We start from the raw sequence: 14,376 nt of genomic DNA on the forward strand, positions 1-14,376 counted from the left end.
TACCCTTTCGTAAACAGCTGTTCAGTTGTCAAATATTGACCAAGAATCCCCATAATGTCGGGATTCCGTAGTACCCTTGGTAGTTCGTGTTACACCTAAATATTACCCTCGGCTAAATAAACACACAGCGTATTTCATTTCAAATGGAAACTCTAAAGTAGAGAGAGAAGAGAAAAAAAAGAGTTTCAGAAGAAGAAAGAAAAAAATAAAAAAATCTCTCTGTACAGCCATGGAGATTGAATCAGCAGCAACACCGATCCAAAAACCTTCATTAACAAATCGTTTAAACTCATATGTAGCAGAAACCCGAGTTGGTAAACGATTCAAACTAGCAGAAAGAAAAACAACATTCACAACAGAAATTCGTGCAGGAACAACAACTTTTCTAACTACGGCATACATATTAGCAGTAAACGCTAGTATTTTAACAGATTCAGGAGGAACTTGTTCAGTTTCAGATTGTATTCCGTTGTGTAATATTCAAGAAATACCCATCCGAAATTGTTCAGGTATTGATACTACAACAGGTAGACAACTCAACATCATCAACCCAGACGTTTCATGTAAGTTCCCACCGATCAATCCAGGTTATACGTCTTGTTTAGAACGAGTCAGAAAAGATTTGATCGTTGCTACTGTGGTTTCATCACTGATTGGGTGTTTCATTATGGGTGCACTGGCTAATTTACCTTTAGCTTTAGCACCAGGGATGGGTACTAATGCTTACTTCGCGTATACTGTTGTTGGGTTTCATGGAAGTGGTACTATTCCTTACAAGACAGCTTTAGCAGCTGTTTTTCTCGAAGGTTTGATTTTTCTTGGTATTTCAGCAGTGGGTTTAAGAGCTAAACTGGCTAAACTCGTTCCTAAACCTGTTCGAATCAGTTCATCAGCTGGAATCGGTTTGTTTTTAGCCTTCATCGGGTTACAAAACAATCAAGGAATCGGTTTGGTTGGTTACAGTTCATCAACTCTGGTGACATTAGCAGCTTGCCCTAGAAGTTCTCGCGCTTCATTAGCACCCGTTTTATCGGCTGTGAATGGAACAGTTTCGTTACTACAAGGAGGTACCGTATCGGGTGATATTTACTGCTTAAATCATCGCATGGAAAGTCCGACTTTTTGGTTAGGTATCGTTGGTTTTCTCATCATTGCGTTTTGTTTAGTAAAAAACGTCAAAGGAGCAATGATTTACGGTATCGTTTTCGTAACGGCTGTTTCGTGGTTTCGTAACACCGGGGTTACCATTTTCCCAAACACCGATTCAGGTAACTCGTCTTTCGCGTATTTTAAGAAAGTAGTTGACGTCCATAAAATTGAAAGTACAGCAGGGGCATTAAGTTTTAAAGGTATGAACAAAGGGTATTTCTGGGAAGCTCTGATCACATTCTTATACGTTGATATTCTAGATACAACTGGGACCCTATATTCAATGGCTAGATTTGCTGGTTTTTCTGATATTAACGGTGATTTCGAAGGTCAATATTTCGCATTCATGTCTGATGCAGCATCGATAGTTGTAGGGTCATTGTTAGGTACATCTCCAGTGACAACATTTATAGAATCATCCACTGGTATTAGAGAAGGAGGAAGAACCGGGCTAACGGCGTTAACAGTTTCCGTTTGTTTTTTCTTTGCATTCTTTTTTACGCCATTATTAGCTTCAATACCAGCTTGGGCAGTAGGACCTCCATTGATTTTAGTTGGTGTTTTGATGATGAAATCAGTAGTTGAGATTGAATGGAATGATATGAAACAAGCTATACCAGCATTTATCACATTGCTCTTGATGCCACTGACTTATTCTATAGCTTACGGTCTCATTGGCGGCATTGCAACTTATGTTGTGTTGAACCTGTTTGATTGGGGTGAAGATCTTTTGAGGAAGTTAGGCATTTTGAAGAAGAAGGAGGAGGTGAAAAGGAGGGATAATGTTGAAAATGAAGGAGTCACAAATGGGAATATTAATCATACTGATAGAGATGTTAAAGCACTTGAAGTTTAAGTGTGAAGAAGAAATTAGATTTGTGTTTCTTATTTACTTTAAGTTTTTTTAAGTAGAAGATATGGAGCAAAGGAACAAAACAAGAATTAGACAATGTAAATAAGGATATGAATATATTAAGTGGTGGTGGAGTAGTAGTTTTATGTTTTCTTGCTGTGTTTTTTCTTTTTTGTTACTTTCTGTAAATCAAAGTTTGGAACTCATTTGCTGCTTCCCTCCACTATAAAATGGGACTTATAGAGTTGTAGATTACCTCTCCTTCAACACTAACTTTTTGTTAGTGGTCTTCTTTTTAGCTTTCTAGGACTACATTCTCTAGGTCTAGCTAGGAGTATGCTGGAACTTGGAAGATCATGTAGTTGTGGCCAAAAGGAGGGACTAGTTGATGGTTGGAAAACAACTCAGGCCAAAGTGGTTGAGGTCCGAGGACTAGTGAAAGTTTTTGGCGTAGACTTGAAGAAGAGCTATTGAAGATTTTTTTTGAGAGATGTTGTGCAGCTAAGCTAATAATTGGAATATTGGATAAGAAATCCAGGATATAAAGTAGAGGACTAGCTAGTGCATGAGCTAGTGACAGGAGAAGATTCTTACTGCTGTGGGGGTTTGAAAGCTGCATTTAGCTACTTGTTCACTTTTTTTTTGTATTTGATTTGGTGGGTCTTGGTGGGTTTATCAGAAGAGAAAACAAATACTAATAACCGCGGTTTGGCTAGTCCAGTTGTTAGAGTTTTCCCTTACATAATCTTTGAATCAGGATTTAAAAATTCCCCCGATCTCCTGATGAAGGTAAAGGCGGTTATCCGCTCCCAAACAGTAGCATTTGTCACGTTGGCACGAATGTGATGCGAAGGTCTTGTTTACTTTGTAATTGTTTAACAATATGGCCGGACTTAAAACTTGCCTTTCCAGCTGTTTTCTTTTGTTGTAAAGCCCCACACTAAAACATTTTATTATCTCGCACAATGTTTTTACACTGATTTGAAATGTTGAAATGATAGAAGAGACTTTGATGGAGCCACTAATTATTTCTCTAGTCTTAAATTTTACTTTTGGTTTTGGGGGTGGGAGGAGATTCAAGCAATGAGTTTCAAAGGACAAGAACTATCGGTGGTCTTGTCCCCAAAAAGAAACAAATAGACAAGAATCAACAAACTTTGTGCTCCCACTAGCTAAAATCTCTACTTCATACTAAAAGCTTAACAAAATCATTTTATGCAATGGGAATTGGAGTGTCAGCAGGGTGGATTCCAGTTCTTGGTAAATCAATCTAATCAATTTGGAACCATTTCAATGATATGGCATGCAGTTGTCTTCAATTACCCATATAAATAAATAAGAAAACAAATCACGGTAAAAGAACGTATCAGCTTTATGAGTCGACTTAATCTGCAGAAAAATGACGACTCAAAAACGATTCCAAGACATTTGACTATTTGAGGAGCATCGGATATATGTCTGGTTTTGTGTGCGTCGTGTCTAGATAAAACATAAAAGAGATTCTTAATACTGAACTTAATAGTAAGTACAGATGGCATCGGGTTCTTTCATTTTCTAGTGGGATATCCTACAATAGAGTTAGGACCACTGGACGGACCACAGGTCCATGCATGTACTAATCTGAATGACGACTTATGCCAAGTCCTAGCTAAAACTGCCAGCATCACAGGAAGAATATCAATGAAGGCATTCGCAAGTTGTGTCTATCGATCCAAGGCGATTTGGGCTAAGCTAGAATCTGTCACCTCAAACTTATTTTTATACGTAGGTTTTAGCTGTCACAGAGTTGACGAATACTTATTGGCTGTATGTCTTTGGAATCACCGTGGAGCGATCGTTTGGCAACGAGCAAGTTGACGGCCCCTGAGGGATGAGCCAAATCCCAAAATATGTAGTTGCTTCAACCTGTTCTTCATTATTACTCCTAAAACAAAATCGAAAATTACTCGAAAAAATCTCTTCCATTTTTTCTCGATTCCTTTCTTCTCCACCGATTAACACCTTCAGTTTTATTGAGATCTCTTCCCTAACATTTGGGTAAAATCAAAATCAGCTGACTCATATGATGGTTCACTTCTAGATCGTCAATTCTCTGATCTTGGCGCATGTAGTGTTGTCAATCAAGGTTTGTTCTTCTATTTTTTCCCCCTGCCTTTGCAATTTGAGATTTTTTCATTTGGTGGGTTGTTCAGTTAGTGATTGATTAGTGTTATAGCTTAGTTTTACTTTTCTGTAATGCGTTTGATGAAATGACTCAAAGAAATGTCTATTGTTTCGAATATTTAATGATGGGTTTGTATGATTAGGTTATTATCATTGGTGATAATTGGAAGCACTGTTTGTTTCTATTAAAACCCTAACCATCAATAACAGTTAGGGGTCTCACTGAAATCAGTATCATCACCGGTCAGTCGGTCACAAGTTAATATATGTAGGATACAACTCAATTTTGCTCAATAAGTGAAAATATGCCGAACTTTTGAGATTTGAGTGATCATTAGGTTGAAACAACTTAACAATGTCATACTTCGGTCGTGTATGTTTAAGTCGATACCTACAATGCTGCACATAATTTAGTAATGCTTCTGCGCATAATTTAGTAATGTTGTTGTTGTGTAAGAATTCATACATTGTTTATACATGCTCAAGTCGATTGTTACAATGCTGCATTGAGGACTTCCTCCCTGTTGAAAATTTATTTATGGAAACTGTTAGACGTTAGCTTTATGGCTACAAGTTCAGTAGATGGACAACCCGGTTAAAAAATCTATGAGTTTATAGTATTGGATGTTCTTATTTGTTATTTTCTCTTCCTGTTTGTGCATTGGTCTTTATTTAGACATGGATAATCTAATAATATTGGACCTTAAATGATGTGAAAGTAGGAAATTGCTGTATATAAATGTGGGATTTGATTTGAACACATTTTGTTAATCCTATTTCTGCAATAGTAGAGAGCAATTAGACTGATATTTGAAGCTTCGTAGAAGCCCATGATGATCCTCGAAGCAATATCAAAGTCAAGATTTGTTGTTTATACAAAGTGAAACAAGTAAGCTTTACCCTTAAGGTACTTTTGTTGTTCCTTTCCTCACTATTCTTAGGAGGACACGTTCTAGAAAAATGATGTATATAAGGAAGTCCTCCTTAATTTTTTTTGTGTAAATGAATATATTTGATCGAAAATTATTGAATGAAAATTTTGATTTGTTTTGGAATGGAAATGGCATGGGCATCACGCATGCGTCTTGACTAGTGATAAATAATTGAATGGGTTTGCTGTAAACCTGATTTGTCTTGTTTGAACTCTATCAGATGCAAAACTGATGTTGTCTACTTTCATTTGTTGATAAATTTTAATTTAAACCGATAGCAATTGCTTGGCTTATTGTTTGAGCTCTTATACTATGAATCAGTATGGTACATGTTCAACAAAATTGCTAGCAGAGACAGTGAACGAGAATTGAAATCTGTTCGGTGAGAAGAATTAACGATGAGATGAACTGAAGTTAATTTGCAAATTAAGTTGGAACATTGATGTATTTGAAAATTTACTATAAAATTTGACAGGTTCAGAAAAATTTGCCTGTCAGTTTTGTGTGACTGACAGAAATAAGAAATTTGTGACTTTGCCGATTGAAATTGAATTTCACCCATAGTTTTTATGGTATATTTGAATCTTTTATTTTTAACGTTTTCATATTTAGGATCAAATTATTAATATTTGTTGTTACTAGAGATCTGAATTTATAAGCCATGTTATGTTGGACACATCAAATAATATAGGGTTTTCTTAAGATTTTTTTTTTTTTTTTACGAAGATCTCAGAAAGTGTTTATTGAAGGAACTACTTCTAGTTTGAATATGAAGCTTTAAAATCAGAAATTCGCATATTTTGTTCATTCAAATTTCAAACACTGTATTACTTGGGTTTTGAGCTCTGTAAAGGGGGTGTTAGTTTTTCTTTCCTTTTGACCTTTCAGGTTAGTAGATGATGGTGTAAGCTGTAAAGATTCTATTTTTAGCTAAAATTGTTTCCTGATACATTTAATTTGATAAATTGACAAGTCCGAAATTTATATGCGACCAAATCTTTAACTTCGCAACCTTAAAACTAGATTTCAAGTTTTTTTCTTTTCCAGAATGTCTTTCATGCCCGAAAGGGTTCAGGTTTTTCGCTCTTGATTCGGCTTCTCCCAATGTCTTTCTTTTTTTCTAGTTTGTATCTGTGATGTCGTATTATGTTTCTGTTAAGCTTGCTATTGTCCATCTTATTTGCTCTTCCAGATAGAAATGTTATCATATTTAAGCATTAGGCATTGAGGCTCATGAATTTAGTTTGACAGGCTACAAGAGACTGCTGCAAGATCTGTTTGAGGTTTCTGAGGGATGCAGTTCTTTGGAGGTTCCGAGGTCAGTCCATCACCTCCCATACCCAGTGGTGCTGGGAACCGTGCTCACATGATGTACGTGTTCAATAGGAATGGTGTGTGTTTGCTCTATAGAGAGTGGAGTAGACCTCTCAGAACCCTTAGTTCCCAACAAGATCACAAGCTCATGTTCGGACTTCTTTTCTCACTCAAATCTTTTACTGCAAAGATGGATCCTTCAAGGTAATGTAGACAAAACCTGCACCATTCAACATTTGCACAACATTCGACTCAGTTTCTTATTCTATTCTATATATATGTTTGTATTTCAGTGTTGAGAAAGGAAACCTTGGGGTGCCTCAATTACCAGGTCAAGGATGTTCATTCCATAGCTTCAGTACAAACTCCTACAAATTAAGTTTAATGGAAACCCCTTCAGGGATAAAGGTATATTGAGAATCTATACGTCTTTGTTATGAAAAAAGAAAAGAGGAGGACGAGCTTTTGTAATTTAATCACGCTTATTTAATTTGTGCAGATAATATTGGTTACAAATCCAAAAACTGGTGATTTACGGGAATCCCTAAAGCACATTTATAGTTTGTATGTGGAGTATGTTGTCAAGAATCCCCTCTATAGTCCAGGGACTCAAATTAGGTAATTTTTCAATTATTTTATGATTATCTTCTTGAACTTGTTAACTGGTAGCTGTTATCATGTTATACTTTTTTGTTGGTACAAATCATGATTTTTAGGACTAATTTAAGATGCTGGACTTGGTGAACTTTTCATTCTAGGAACAACTACAGTTGACTAGAATGTGAAGCACTACAGAGTACAGACCAGCTTCCCTTATTGGTACAAGCAAACAGTAATAACAGGTCCATGTGGGATACTAGTGTTACCCGATTCAATACTAGTATGGAAATCAAGAGAGAGTGAATGGAAGAGTGTGTTCTACTCAGAGGGTAAACCCCTCACTTTATACATTAGCTTTGTACAGTTACAACTATACCCTCACAGGGAGAAAATATGTAAACACTGTTCACAAATCACTGTACACTAATCCTACCCTGCGCTATCTCATGTATTCTGAGTCCTGACCATGAAACTCATATTTCAACAATGAGATGTAGTTTATGTAAAACACTGAGGCTGAATTATGTAAAACACTGAGGCTGAATTTTCTAATATAGGCACACGGAAGCTCATATATACTCGAAAATGGCGGCTTTAAGTTTGAGTAGATACAACATACAGAATTTATATGTTGCTCGTATGATGGATTACTAGAAATAGTCATTGGTTGCATATTCTTAGCCGGCATTTGGCAAATTCCACTGGAGTGACTAGAAGAGCATTTGGCAAATAGTTTTGCTTTCATGCCACCGATGACTCCATTGTTATGTTATCTGGTTCATTGGCAGTATAATCCGGCTAGGGAAACATATGGCTCAGGTTATTACCATACGTTTGTAGTTATAACTTTTAATATATACCATCTAGGCTCCTTGATTGAGCTAGGAAGCTTCTCTGCCTTCCTCCAAAAAATCTGGATTTGCAACTTAACCCATACTTGTGGTTTTTGTTTTCAGGTGTGATCTTTTGAATACAGCTCTGGATCAATACGTGAAGAATGTGTAGTACATGAGTTACATATATCATCGATGATCTGCCAGACGAGTACTAAACTTATCTCGTTTCTCCTGACATGTATGATGTATCCCTATAAGACGATTGAGAAATATGTTACAAAAATGTCCTCTTTCATGCCCAATTATATCACATTTTTCATTTAGTCAGCAAAACTTTAAAGCATCAGTCTATTTTCCTCTGCATTAGTGTTTATGAGCTTCCGGGTTCCATCTTCGAAAAACTTCTCTACTTGAAAAGACAAAAAATGCAAATACTTAATGCAAATGTTTAAAGATCCAATCTCGTCAAGTACGCTACAAAATACCATCCAAGTTGATACCCAATAACTTCAAAATCCAGCGTATTCCTTAGTAAGAATGCTTGACATCGTCTCTCATTGGCTTTGTATCTGTTATGCTATTGCCTGTTGGGTACGTATAGCAGGAGAGTGAAGTTAATTGTAACTTTGAAGGCCCACTTTTGGAGCAGAAGGTCTAAGGATAACTATAAATCTTGCACCTACTTCTTATGCATCTGTGGTATAAATCAAGATTCTTGATACTGAACTTAATTGTAAGTACAGAAGGTATTGGCTTCTTTCATTGTAAATAGAGTTGGTACCACTGGACCACAGGTCCATACATGTACTAATCTGAATGACGACTTCGCCAAGTCCTAGCTAAAACTGCTAGCATCACAGGAAAGAATATCAATGAAGGAGGGATCCACAAGTTGTGTGTATCGATCGAAGGCGACTTGGGTAAGCTAGGATCTATCACTTACACTGTAAAAAATAAGAAAAGCATCTTCACTAAGGCCGGTTCCTATGGGAATGGGAATTAGTATAAAAGTTGTTTTGCCATGCCATGTAGTTTCCCCACTATGGTAAAACTGGCAAATTTTATTAAAATATGATATTATATTGTGTTTTTTGGGTCCCTAATCAATAAAAAAAGCAATTATTTATATTTGGTGTGGTCTTTATTAAATTTTAGGGATTATATAATATTTTGTGGGGTCCTTTGTAATAAAATTATGTTATAATAACTAAAAAGTAGGAGAGAACTAGAGAAGAAAAAAAACGACTAAACAATTAATAAGCGGTGTAAACTACACCGCTCAGTGTAGTGTTGACCGAGCAGCCGAGACTCGACCGCTCGGTGGAGACTTGATCTGACCTTGCCACTTAGTTAGGTCAGTTTGCCAGTTAGCCAGCTCCATAGTGGGTGCTTAAACGGCAAACATGAATGTTTGCCACACCCATACGAAGGGGCCTAATTTCTCTAAAATCCTAAATTATTGTTTATCGCGAATTATTATATTTAAAGATCTTTAGCTGTTACAGAGTTGACGGATATTTATCGGGTATATGTCGTTGGGATCACCATCGAGCAATCGGTTAGCAACGAGCAAGTTGACGGCCTCCGAGGGATGAGCCAAATCCCAAAATATGTATTTGCTCCGGTCAGAACAAACTTCCGAAGTTGGACGACACAATCCCAACCCTCCGTAAGGACCCAATCCGCGACAACATGCAGAATCATTGTTCTCAAAACCTAACATGTAAGTTACCAAGATCAACAAAAGTGTAAACAATTGAAATTTCCAGATATTACAGAATAAATCATTAAACACAATCAATGTAGTTCCATAATTTTGCGTACCATAAGTCTGATAATTATTGATGAGATCCCAAGCAATGTAGTATATATCTGCGTAAAGGAACTGTGATCCAACAAGATTCGAGTTCAACTCCAATGCCAATGCCTTCAATCTCGTGTTGAATAACATGGCCGCATTATTTATGGGTGCGACACAAGAACCCCCGTTCCATAGCTTGTTCAATGCTCTCTCAAACGGGACGCAACCAATAGGTGGAATGTTTTGAATGACAAACTTTCTACCACCAAGTTCATACAATGTCTACATCCAGCAAGTTCACGAATTTATTTTAGTACATAGGATCGAGGGGTAAGAAAAAGAAGTAAATTTGAGTCATATTTTCATTCTTACCGTGAGTTGAAGTCTATATTTTGAGATCATTGAATCTACAAATTCGTCTAGAGGAATCAACTTTTGATTGACTATTGAAACAAATGGAGTGAAATAGTTGAGACCGAAATCATTTGAACCTATACCAGCACTAAAGAGAGACTTGGAGAAAAGCTCGGAAGCCGCAATAGTGCCGATGCTCGAGATTATGTATTGCCTTGTTTTGGCAAAATTATCAACTTGTTCATCCATACTGAATCGATCTCCCTACATATATATAGTTCGATGGTCAAACAATTGAACATGCATTTTATCGAAAATTATAATCAGTAACCAAAGATTTAGCCAGTGAACTTACAAACATATAACCGGAGTGATCAAGAATTCCACTACTACCAGATGCATAATTGACTCCATGTAAAACAACTTCTCCTGCAGTAGTTGGATCATTGTAAGGCGGAATGAAGTTCTTGAAACCCAATCCTTGACCTACACAAAGAAAACAAAAACAACTTTATAAATTTTCTGGAGAAACCTCTTAAATTCACTGGGGTGTGGTTGATATTAATATTTCCATACCTACAAAATCAATAGCCGTTTGTCCGTTGGTGTATCGACCAGTAGGTATCCCGCCAGGAAAATCGATACCATTAGGTTCCACATTATATTTTGCCAAGTGAATCAGTCTGTTATTGTTTCCAGCATCAACCAAAGAATCTCCGAATACAAATATTACGAGATAGTTGCTTTCATTACTGTTAATACTATAGGCTAAACAAATCTTAATAAACACAAGGATATGAATCTTTAGAAGAAAATATGGATAACTGTAGGAGTACGTGTTGTCACCCATAACTTTGAAGTTCAAATGTGTAATATAAAACTCAGTTTCATTATCTATATAATGACATATCAGTTTCATTGATTCGTTATACAGTTCTATATCATTATTGGTTGTTACTAAATCCATTCTAGAGTTTCTAAATTGCAAGGAAACCAACTTTGTGCAAAGATTGTTGAGCTTGCAACTTCATGGGCATGGCCGTTAGATTCTAACTTCTTATTTAGGAATGTAATTATAAAAAGCTCATTTAATTTATGTGCTGATGCAACTTCATTATCAGTAATGAGATAAGCAGATAAGATATGGCCTCATTATGTCTAAGAAAATCACTAGCTTTGAAAATGTAGTTATAACTTACAAGCTCCATTATTGAGCAATGTTGCTTGAAAGTACAAAAGAATAATGTGATCAAATTCACCCCACAATAATGTGAATAATGAATAAAAAACAACTGCATCAATCGAAATGGCAATTGTCAAAGTAGAGTATGGTTCGATCGGCATTAGAAAAAAGTTACACACCAAGCCCATCAACAAGTTCCTAATTAATAGGTCAGGTGGATAGAAAAAGGTGATTTTTCAAATGTCCAATGCAACACAAAAATGCTCATTGCACCAGAGTACTCTTGCGCAATTAATGAACTAGTAGTTCAAAACAGCACATCGGCAGTTCAGCACAATGCCTTAATGAATTGAACTTTGATGGCTGAAAAACAAAGTAGTAGTTGGCAAGAGAAATGGTGCATTGAATTAATTTAAATTACTACTGTGCATGCACCAACCTAGAATCATGCAATGAAGATAACATTATTCAGTTTCTTTCCAATTTGATCATCTGAACAGTGAGAAAAAATAGAGGTGTTTCAATTTCAGATTGGCAATTTTGGTAATGCAGTGTATTCAGTTCAATTCAATTTCAAATTTCAAATCTGTAATCACACTTTAGTCTAGTCTTGACAGGACAGAGTTATGGCCCTGCAGGAGTCCAAAATGGCAACCATTAAAGGTTTGCGTTTAATGTAATTACTCTTACGAATAATGACAAACCAAACCCCTAAAAAAAAAATTATAACATGTACATTAAAGTATTCAAATTTGAAGCAGGAGTGGAAAGAAAGATGAGCCTAAGAGCTGTCAGCAACAGGAAATGTCGAAGGCAGCCGCTCATTTCTCATGCGTAGTAGAGTTGGCGAATATTCATTGGATATATGGCTTCAGAATCGCCATTGAGCAGCCTCTTTGCAATAATCACATTAGTAGCCTCAGTTGGATGAGCCATATCCCAAAATACATACTTGGACCGGTTACTACAAACTATTGATGTCGGACTGCACGGTAACAAACCTCGCAAAGCTCTTGGAAGTATTTTACAACATGGAGAACTGTAATTCTCAAAACCTAGTTAAAAAAGGCAAAAAAGACAGACTGATAAATGTTCTTGTCTTATCACTATAATCAAGTAGTTGTAAACGCTAACCAATTGTACGTACCGTAAGATTGATAGTTACTGATAAGATGAGATAAAATGCTGTAGACATCAGCGCATAAAAATTTGGATCCAACAAGATTTGAGTTCAAATCCATGAGTAGGCTCTTCAGTTTCTTGTTAAATAAAATCACTGCATTATCAATGAAACTGATGCAAGAATCACCCGGCCTATATGATGGATTCAAAGCTCTTTCTAATGGGGTGCAACCAACAGGTCCGACATTTGCAACAGCAATCTTTCTTGCACCCATTTTGTACAATCTCTACATAGAGTGACCGCGAAAAACAAATTCATTTAGGTGGCATTAGTATATCGGCAAACAAACAAATAGAAAGGGAGAAATTCTTCTTACTGTTAGTTGCAATCTGAATCTTGAGATCAATGACTCAACAAACATTTCTAGAGGCATTGATTTTTGCGTAGGTACAAAGGGAACTGGAGAGAAATAGTTGCCAATGAAATCATTTGAACCCATTACCACAACGAAAAGAGCTCTCTCTAAAAGTGTTTTTGAAGAAGAATTAGCTGAGGTCATAGAACCCCCAAGATTAGCATTCGAGGTTATATAGTTCCTTGTATTTGCAAAGTTATCAAGCTGTGCATCCATGTTGATTCGGCCACCCTATATGCATAAGCAAATACTGCTCAAGTACCAATTACCTCTAAAATGATTACATTAATGCGTATCAGAGAGTCAGTGGTTGAAGACTTGAAGTTTAATTACGTACCAAGAAAGCGCCTGTATCGTTAAGTATTCCAGCACCACCAGATGCATAATTGACTCCACGAAGAACGACGTCCCCAACTGTTGTTGGATCCAAGTATGGAGGAATGTAATGTTTTAGACCCAACTCTTCTCCTGCTCAATTAGCTCGATGATCACTTTAATCAAATTCATTTTCAATATAAACCCGGAAAAGTAACAAGATAATGTTAACTAATTAGTTAGTTACCTATGATGTCAACAACTGTTCTTCCATTGGTAAAACGTCCGGTAGGAGATATGACGCCAGGAAAATCGATTCCATAAGGGAAGTAGTTACTTTTCCCAACTGTAAGAGGAATGTAGTTATTGTTACCAACATCAACCAAGGAATCTCCAAAAACAAATATGGCTCGACTATGATCTCTCTCCTGGGAATTTGCTGAACTAACGCTACAACTACACATCTCGAACGCGAAGAAGATTATAAGAACATTCTTAAGAAGACAATGAGGGTGATGGGAGTTTGGAGTTGAGATAATAGTATGCATTGGAAAAAGCTCTTAGTTTCAAATTACAGAACAGAAGGGATGTGAAAGCGGACAGAACAAGTTTTTATAGACTAGACTAGTTTCAGCGTTTTTTTCTACATTTAATGCTTTTGATTTTTATTTCTTGATGGTGTCTAGGAATGCAAGTGACAACGTCCTGCAATCCCATCCGCACACGTTTAGAGGTTTCTAACCAACCAGAGTTACCAGACTGACCCAAGTTGGTAAAATAAAAGGGCCACTCGGTCGGTTCAAGTCTTGCTGGTACCTTTTGGTGAAGAGCCAGATAACACTCCATTTTTCTTGTTCTGTTGTAATATGTTTCTGCTCCACATTCCATAACATTTGCTCGCTTTACATGAACTTTTTATCCGATACCTACTGCAAGTTTACCCTTGAGCAGACGCATTGAAGTGGGACGTATGTCTTACAAAAAATGAAAAAAAGGAGGAGATGAGTTTCTGTATTAGAATCGTTACTCGACTAGTCATAAATGGAGCCAAAAAATAACCGTTCAAGTACCAGAATTTATAGGTCACATTTGTATTAAAAACTCTAATAGTCTGACGACCTAGCCTATTATACTGCACAAAATTGGTTAAAAAGACCAAAATCAACAATTCCTGGGTGAAAAAGACATTTAGATTTTGATACTGTTTAAATGGACAAAAATGTAAAAATAGCCAGAATGTAAACAATTTCATCCTACCATTTTCAAATATTTTTTCTTATTTTTAATTTATATCAGGATGCATCCAGTTTCACCCTCGCTATTTTTAAGTTTAAGCCA

General features: G+C 36.5%; 4 protein-coding genes across 8 annotated transcripts; 2 read left to right on the top strand and 2 right to left on the bottom strand.

The window, feature by feature from the left end:
• Window positions 1-144: 144 nt before the first annotated feature.
• LOC113311041 (adenine/guanine permease AZG1-like) lies at window positions 145-2,252 on the top strand. The gene has a single exon (XM_026559888.1). It carries the CDS (start codon window positions 230-232, stop codon window positions 2,003-2,005), a length of 1,776 nt encoding a protein of 591 aa, XP_026415673.1. The 5' UTR covers window positions 145-229; the 3' UTR covers window positions 2,006-2,252.
• A 1,436-nt stretch (window positions 2,253-3,688) lies between these two features.
• Window positions 3,689-8,210, top strand: LOC113313732 (trafficking protein particle complex subunit 1-like). 4 transcript variants are annotated; one of them, XR_003342010.1, is made up of 6 exons: window positions 3,690-4,127; window positions 6,349-6,615; window positions 6,705-6,819; window positions 6,911-7,029; window positions 7,170-7,340; window positions 7,968-8,210. XR_003342010.1 is itself a non-coding variant. In XM_026562527.1 (5 exons), the coding sequence occupies exons 2-5, from the start codon at window positions 6,392-6,394 to the stop codon at window positions 8,014-8,016; spliced, it is 507 nt and encodes a 168-aa protein (XP_026418312.1). In that variant the 5' UTR covers window positions 3,689-4,127; window positions 6,341-6,391; the 3' UTR covers window positions 8,017-8,210. The 4 variants fall into 4 exon arrangements, 3 of the variants coding, with proteins under 3 accessions (XP_026418312.1, XP_026418313.1, XP_026418311.1); XM_026562527.1 differs by lacking the exon at window positions 7,170-7,340 and having other exon boundaries at window positions 3,689-4,127; window positions 6,341-6,615; XM_026562528.1 differs by lacking the exon at window positions 7,968-8,210 and having other exon boundaries at window positions 7,170-7,605.
• Window positions 8,211-9,077: 867 nt separating this feature from the next.
• On the bottom strand, window positions 9,078-11,019 carry LOC113313730 (GDSL esterase/lipase At4g16230-like). 2 transcript variants are annotated; one of them, XM_026562525.1, is made up of 5 exons: window positions 10,579-11,019; window positions 10,358-10,482; window positions 10,021-10,266; window positions 9,672-9,930; window positions 9,078-9,563 (listed from the first exon to the last, which is right to left on the bottom strand). In XM_026562525.1, exons 1-5 carry the CDS (start codon window positions 10,967-10,969, stop codon window positions 9,340-9,342), a joined length of 1,245 nt encoding a protein of 414 aa, XP_026418310.1. In that variant the 5' UTR covers window positions 10,970-11,019; the 3' UTR covers window positions 9,078-9,339. The 2 variants fall into 2 exon arrangements, with proteins under 2 accessions (XP_026418310.1, XP_026418309.1); XM_026562524.1 differs by having other exon boundaries at window positions 10,358-10,488.
• Window positions 11,020-11,723: 704 nt separating this feature from the next.
• On the bottom strand, window positions 11,724-13,648 carry LOC113313959 (GDSL esterase/lipase At4g16230-like). The gene is made up of 5 exons (XM_026562727.1): window positions 13,286-13,648; window positions 13,061-13,191; window positions 12,685-12,954; window positions 12,333-12,594; window positions 11,724-12,240 (listed from the first exon to the last, which is right to left on the bottom strand). The coding sequence occupies exons 1-5, from the start codon at window positions 13,584-13,586 to the stop codon at window positions 12,014-12,016; spliced, it is 1,191 nt and encodes a 396-aa protein (XP_026418512.1). The 5' UTR covers window positions 13,587-13,648; the 3' UTR covers window positions 11,724-12,013.
• Window positions 13,649-14,376: the final 728 nt, after the last annotated feature.

This window comes from Papaver somniferum, chromosome 9 (assembly GCF_003573695.1).
Source record: "Papaver somniferum cultivar HN1 chromosome 9, ASM357369v1, whole genome shotgun sequence".
Classification (NCBI taxonomy): domain Eukaryota; kingdom Viridiplantae; phylum Streptophyta; class Magnoliopsida; order Ranunculales; family Papaveraceae; genus Papaver; species Papaver somniferum.